Source organism: Leishmania mexicana, chromosome 20 (genome assembly GCF_000234665.1).
Source record: "Leishmania mexicana MHOM/GT/2001/U1103 complete genome, chromosome 20".
Classification (NCBI taxonomy): domain Eukaryota; phylum Euglenozoa; class Kinetoplastea; order Trypanosomatida; family Trypanosomatidae; genus Leishmania; species Leishmania mexicana.
Genome location: NC_018324.1, coordinates 3,198,393 through 3,204,480, shown reverse-complemented (window position 1 = coordinate 3,204,480; position 6,088 = coordinate 3,198,393). Strand labels below are relative to the sequence as shown.

General features: G+C 55.9%; 3 protein-coding genes across 3 annotated transcripts; all 3 read right to left on the bottom strand.

Annotated features, from left to right (window-relative positions):
* Positions 1 to 1,282: 1,282 nt before the first annotated feature.
* LMXM_20_1310 (calpain-like cysteine peptidase, Clan CA, family C2) lies at positions 1,283 to 1,678 on the bottom strand (the record flags this gene model as incomplete). The annotated part of the gene is made up of 1 exon (XM_003875145.1): positions 1,283 to 1,678. One exon carries the CDS (start codon positions 1,676 to 1,678, stop codon positions 1,283 to 1,285), a length of 396 nt encoding a protein of 131 aa, XP_003875194.1.
* Positions 1,679 to 3,619: 1,941 nt separating this feature from the next.
* On the bottom strand, positions 3,620 to 4,030 carry LMXM_20_1300 (calpain-like cysteine peptidase, Clan CA, family C2; the record flags this gene model as incomplete). The annotated part of the gene is made up of 1 exon (XM_003875144.1): positions 3,620 to 4,030. The coding sequence occupies one exon, from the start codon at positions 4,028 to 4,030 to the stop codon at positions 3,620 to 3,622; it is 411 nt and encodes a 136-aa protein (XP_003875193.1).
* Positions 4,031 to 4,953: 923 nt separating this feature from the next.
* Positions 4,954 to 5,796, bottom strand: LMXM_20_1290 (conserved hypothetical protein; the record flags this gene model as incomplete). Its single annotated transcript, XM_003875143.1, has 1 exon — positions 4,954 to 5,796. The coding sequence occupies one exon, from the start codon at positions 5,794 to 5,796 to the stop codon at positions 4,954 to 4,956; it is 843 nt and encodes a 280-aa protein (XP_003875192.1).
* Between the last annotated feature and the right edge of the window lie 292 nt (positions 5,797 to 6,088).

Genomic DNA, 6,088 nt, shown 5'->3' with positions numbered 1-6,088 from the left:
GCCGCTCTCCACCTAGCGCTAGAGAGAGAGCGGAAAGATGACGCGAGCGCACGCACACAAACAAAGGCAACCGCAATCACACGGTAAAAATGCAGGAATGGTCAGAGACGGCTGTGAGAGACATGTATGCAAGTGTGTGTGCGTGTGTGTGGCAGTGAGTGAATGAGTGAATGCCTGTGTGCCTGCATAGAAACGGATGTAGGGGGGTAGGGGAGGGGTAGGGGTAGGGGGGAGGCAAAGAGGGAAGGGAAGGAGGAGAGGAGGGAGGAAGAGGGTCTACAAAGAAATACAAAACAAGGCAAACGAACCAAAAACAAGAAGGCGGAGGAGTCTTTGAGCACCCCTCCTCCCCTCCTCCCCTCCCCCTCGGGCATACCCGCGAAAAGTAATCAATAAAAAAAGTGAAGGACGACGACGACAACAACAAAAAAGAAAACAAAGGAGGGGAGAGGTGGGGAACATAAAACATCAAACAGAAAACGGAAAAAAAAAATACATTTTTTCAAAAAAATAAATAAAGGAGAGAATGTCTTCTACCTTTTTGTTCTTCGTTTGAAGAGGGCGGCGGGGCGGACGCACCCACGTGAGAAGAGCAAAAAAAAAAACGAAAAAAAAAATAGAGAGAGAGAGAGACGGCAAGAATAAGAAGACACGACAGACTACCACCACCACCAACAACAGCGACGAGCGGAGGATGACGTGGTGCGCTGGCAGGGAAACCAGAAGAGAGACACTCCACCCGTTTGAAATGGGGAGGGGGCGGAGGAGAGAGGGAGGCAAACATCGCCCCACCACCACCACCACCCCAAGGCAAAGACACACCTCTACACCGTTCCTACCGTCTCCGGCCTTTGCACACATAAAGGAGTCCGTCTGTGTTTGTGCATGCGTGCGTGGGTGTGGACAGACAGGAAAGTGGCAAAGGAGGGGTGAAGAAAGAAGAACTGAGAGTACGTGGGCAGTTGAACAGTGATCTCGAGAGAGAGATGGGGGAGATGGGGGAGGGAGAAGCCTCAAAGAGAGAGATAAAAAAGAGGACCAGCGCCAAAACCCCGGCCCCGTCCCTCACGCCAGCATCTCGCTCCCGTCCCCACCCACATTCGCCAGACACCTTCCTCTCGGCACCTGCTTCCAAGTGTGCTTCTGCTCGACCACAGGCGTTGCACTCCACCCCCATGGTCACACTCCCCTCTGCATCCCCGTCCCTCTCACGCATCTAAAGAAACACTCTCATCTACTTTCACCTTTTTTTTCGTTGTCGACCTTCATTGGTTTGTTCGCTCTACTTTTCCTTCTCCCCCTGACGCTGGCGGTACTCCTCCGAGAGCGGCAGGGCGTCCATCTTCGACTTGAAGCCGTTCACGCGGCCCTCAATGAACATCTCCGTCTCGCACGGGTACACCACCAAGGAGGCTACCCACTCGCCGTTCTCCTGCTGCTCCAGCTTCGTGTTGCCAAGAGCCTTGATGTCACAGTCCTCGTTGAAGGTGACCAGCACGTGCATTTCGTACTGCGTCGTGTCGTTGTAGTACGCCCACTGCCTCTTCTTCCTGTTCACGATGCGGAAAAGCAGCCCATTGTCCTTCTCAAAGCCCTTCGTCACCTCCTCACCCACAAAGGTGGGCTTGCCGTTCACGTACGTGACGCTGCCGTTCTCAGACGAAGCACCGCAGCCCATTTTGAAGAAACACACAGGTGTGCGCGCTGAGGGAAGGGGGAGGGGAGACCCGTCAATAAAGGGTATATAAGCCTAAGGGAAAGTTCGCGAGAGCGCAGCGCAAAAAAAAAAAATGAAAACAATCCGACGATGATGAGTGTGTATTATGGCAATAGGGGACACAGACGCACACGCAAGCAGACAAGCACACAAAAACAGGGAAAGCGAAAAAGCGGTCGAATGATGGCAGGCTGTGACGATGGTGCCACAACGAAGGGCAGAGAATGGGGGGAGGGAGAGGGGGGGTTAGGAGAGAGGCAGGAGAAGTGATGGTTCGAATGCCCAGCGCAACAGGTGTTTTATGGTATTATTCATGCACATGCATGGGCATGTGGATAAAGTAGTGGTGGAAGGGCACAGTGACGCGGGTACGTTGTGGGAGAACGATGCAGGCAGAAAAGGGGAGGAGAGCGAAAGAGATGGACAAGGCATGCGGGGTGTAGAAAAGGAGGTGGAGAGGGGGACCGAGAGCTCCTGCGCAACTGGATTGCCTCGGCAGCGGCCGCCCTGCAAGCTGCAGAGGGGGTAAACGACTACGGAGACATGGAGAGGCTTGCCGCATGTCAGCAGATGTCTGGTAGAGGTGCTGAGAGGTGCGAAGGTGAGAAGGTGGTTTTCATACAGCGACCCGCTGGTCGCATTCCTCAGCCCCACGCGCGCATACACCCGCGTGCTCATGGATGCTCTTCTCGCGCTTCTTTCTGCTTGGAGTCGCCGGCGGCGCACTTAAAAGGTGTAATGGGGGTGATTGGGAGGAGGTGGAGGAAATCAGAAGTGTGGATGGATAGAAGGCCCGGTGGCGCCGGTAGGCAACGTCGTCGTACGAGTAATCGTAAAGAAACAGAAGGAGAAAGCTGTGGCACATCAGTGCGCCTATTTACCTTCCTCTCCGTGCATGCCTTACACCCTCCCGCGTAGGGGCAGCGAGTGGTAGCACATGCACGTCTCGAACGTGAAGCCGCGAAGAGGAAGGGAGGAGGATAAAGAAACAGACAGAGGTGCGCATTGGTGTCAACCGTTCAAACACAGGCGCAAGGACGGGGCAGGGCATAAAAAAAGGGGGCGGAAAAGAAGACATGGGGAATCCGGGGAGGTGAAACCGAACAAGTCGGTGCACACTAGACACAAGCAATCGCATTGAAAAAAAAAGGCCACGCGTGCGTATAAGCGCGCCCCCCCCTCCCCCCTCTCCCTCGTCCACCCCCACTACACACACACGCCTTACAGCAGTAACGCTAAACGCGGCCATGCACGTTTGCGTCACAACAACGCCACGCACACATACACACTTCGAGTCTCCCATCTGTGCTAACATGTGACCAGATGTGTAGTGTGTGTGTGTGTGTGTCGCTGGGCTGGTGCGTATGCGTAAATGCGTGCGCTCTGATCTAACGCACATGCACAGAGAAGACAGACACGATAGGGAGGAGGCAGGACGGGGGAGGGAGGAAAGGCAGAAGGAAAACGGCCCGCACAAGCGGACGGACATACCATTTAAACACAAAACCAAAAAGGCAGAGATCGGACTTTTTTTGACAGGAAAATCGAGTATATTAAATACACATATGCACACATGTAGTCTAAGGGGGGATATCAGGGTAGAGGTGGGGTGGTGTCGTGGGAGGCGACAAGATAAGGTGCCGCGGTACCAAGATAGGTTCGCCATCACCTGGTTCACTGGAGGGCAGAAGCAGTAGCAGAAGCGTTCGTTTCGCACCGCCACACAAGTGACGTCCCTGATACAAATCTCTGGCGTTTGCATCTTGAGGGCGTCCTTGTATATCTCTGTAGTTGCGCGCGGCGCTGCCGCACTTCATGCGTCCGGCAACTTGAGCGCGCGTCTTCGACTGGCGGAGAAAAGAATGCGCACACCCACCGACCGTCAACAACAGACACACGCGGTCAGTTCGTTACCGCTCCCCCTGCGATCAGACGACTGCCGCTGCCGTCGCTCATGACGGGATAGGCGTCCATATTCGATTTGAAGCCTTCGATTTTTCCCTCTACAAACATCTCCGTCTTACCGGGCGTCACGACGACGGTAGCAACCCACTCGCCACTCGGCTCTTTTACTACCTTTGTATGCCCGAGGGCGGTGAGCTCGCAACCGGGGGCGAAGGTGACATTAATGCGCATGTTGTACTGCGTCGTGTCATTGTAAAAAGCCCACATCTGATGACCTTTCTTCCTCTTGACGATGCGGAAGAGAAGACCGTTGTCCCTCTCGAAGCCCTTCACCACCTCATCCCCCTTGAAGGTAGGCTTGCCATTCTTGTACATGATCTTTTTACTGGTGGAGTTGGAGCCCCCCATCCTTCTTGCTGATTTGTTTGTTGACGTGACGCTGGGCGTGAAGACTTCGATGACGTCCGAAAAATGTGCAACGCGCCTCGCTCTCGCCCGTTTTTCTTTTGTTTTGGTTGCTGTCGCGGTTGTCGAAGATGCACCAGTACCCGTTCACGAGAACAAGGAGCGCAGCGACGAGGGATGGCAACACCAATGCTGAGGTTGAATCCTCCTCTGCTGTTGTGCACCGCAGAAGGAAAGGAGAGTGGGAGAGAGTGAGCTAGGTAGGGATGGCAACACGACCGGTGATGGGTGGGATCGGATGGCAGAGAAAGATAGAAAGGAGACTAGGGAGGGGGGCGTATGTGCCCGCCGTTGTCCTTGTGGAGTTTCTTTCGTTGTGGCTGGGGTTGCTGCTCACCTCCATGCTGAATGCCAAAGCGCACGCACACGCGTGTGTGCTGGACAGCGGATCAGGGGGGAGAAGGGAGAGAGCCCTTCACGGACATTATTTTCGTTTTTTCGCCTTCCCTTCTCGTTGCTCCCCCGCGGTCAAGAGCGCAGTGGCGCCTTTCCATGCGAAATACAGCAGAGAGACGGGGGGTTGGAAGGAGAAAGGGAGACGGAGAGAGAGGGGGGCGGGGTGCGCTTACTGCACACGCCTCTCCAACGACCGACAGGCGTTAAAGATGCGCTCACACTGTCTGCGCACGCGCTTGTGTGGGTGTGGGTGTGTATCGCTATCAAGGGGGGAGGCACACGCAGACAAAAGTGTGCACACACACACACGCGCAGACCGTGTGAGCGCCACTTACAAAACAAAAAGAAGCGAGAGCGAGGAGAAGGGGGCGGCTGCAGAACAAGAGAAAGAGAACGCGAGAGCGGAGGACATGCCTCACGGCATGTACACACGAACAGAGAGGGGGGTGCAAGCCATGCCCCTCCCCTTCTCACTCCACCTTCGCTTTCTTCGCGGCCGCCTCCTCACCGTTGCTCGCGCCAGCCGTGGCAGCACCACCGTCGCGCAGGGCGGAGACAGGGTTATGGTGAACAAACAGCTCCACCATCCGCAGCAGCATCTTGCGGTCGGCCATCTCCTCCTCCCACTCCTCAATGGCATCCGCCACAGCGTCATCGTCCTCCTCATCCATCTCCTCATCCTCCTCCGGGTGGGGGGGCATCTCGCTGAACACCTCCAGCACACTGGGGCCCTGCGTCGAGGACGATGCGGAGGCAGCCAAGTCGCCAATGCCCGGGTGCGGGCGCTTTTTGCCTGGGGCACCATCATCCTCCTCGTCCTCGTCCTCGTCCAGCTGCGGGCCGTGCCCCTTCTTCCACGTCACACCTGAAAAGCCCCAACTCTCCTCCACGGGAGGCATGTCGTCCTCCTCATCAGCCTCGTCATTCATTATCTCACTCGCCTGGGCCCAGAGCTCCGTCTCCTCGAAAAACGGATTCGGCTTGAAGCGCAGCGTAATGCGGTGGCCCTTCTCCGTGTACAACACCTCGATGTCCTCCAGGTACGTCTTGAGCAGCTCGTCATCGTACGGGCCGAGGAAGTGGGGTGTAGTCGTCGACTCACGGTCCTTCATCTGCAGCAGGGCGATGAGGGCGAGCGCCCAGAAGTTTGCAGGCATCTCCTTCTTTGCTATCAGCTCCGCAACGATTGCGCGGCGCGCCGCGAAGATGGCGTTCTTCTCCTTGTTGTACTTCACATCACACGCCTCCACTTTGGCGTGCATCTCCTGCTGGAGGCTATCCAGCTTTGACTGAATCTCCCTCGCCTTCTCCATCCCTATAGGTCTGTTGTCGTCGACGTGTGTGTGTGTGTGTGTGTGCAGTGCACGGAAAAGAGAGCTCGCAGATGCCACGATGTTGCTTTTCAGGGTGGTGTGAAGGAATGTGCAGGGCAATGATGATGGCGAGGACCAGTTGTGGGAGAACGTGGACGAATGCGTGGGCGCGCGCGTGTCTTCTTGTCAGAGTCGCTGTACACACAGCTTTGTAAAAAGACGCGTGCCCACGCGCATGTGTGCGGGGAGCGCAGTGGTGTTGAGGCGGAGGAGGAGGTGGTGCCACACGAAC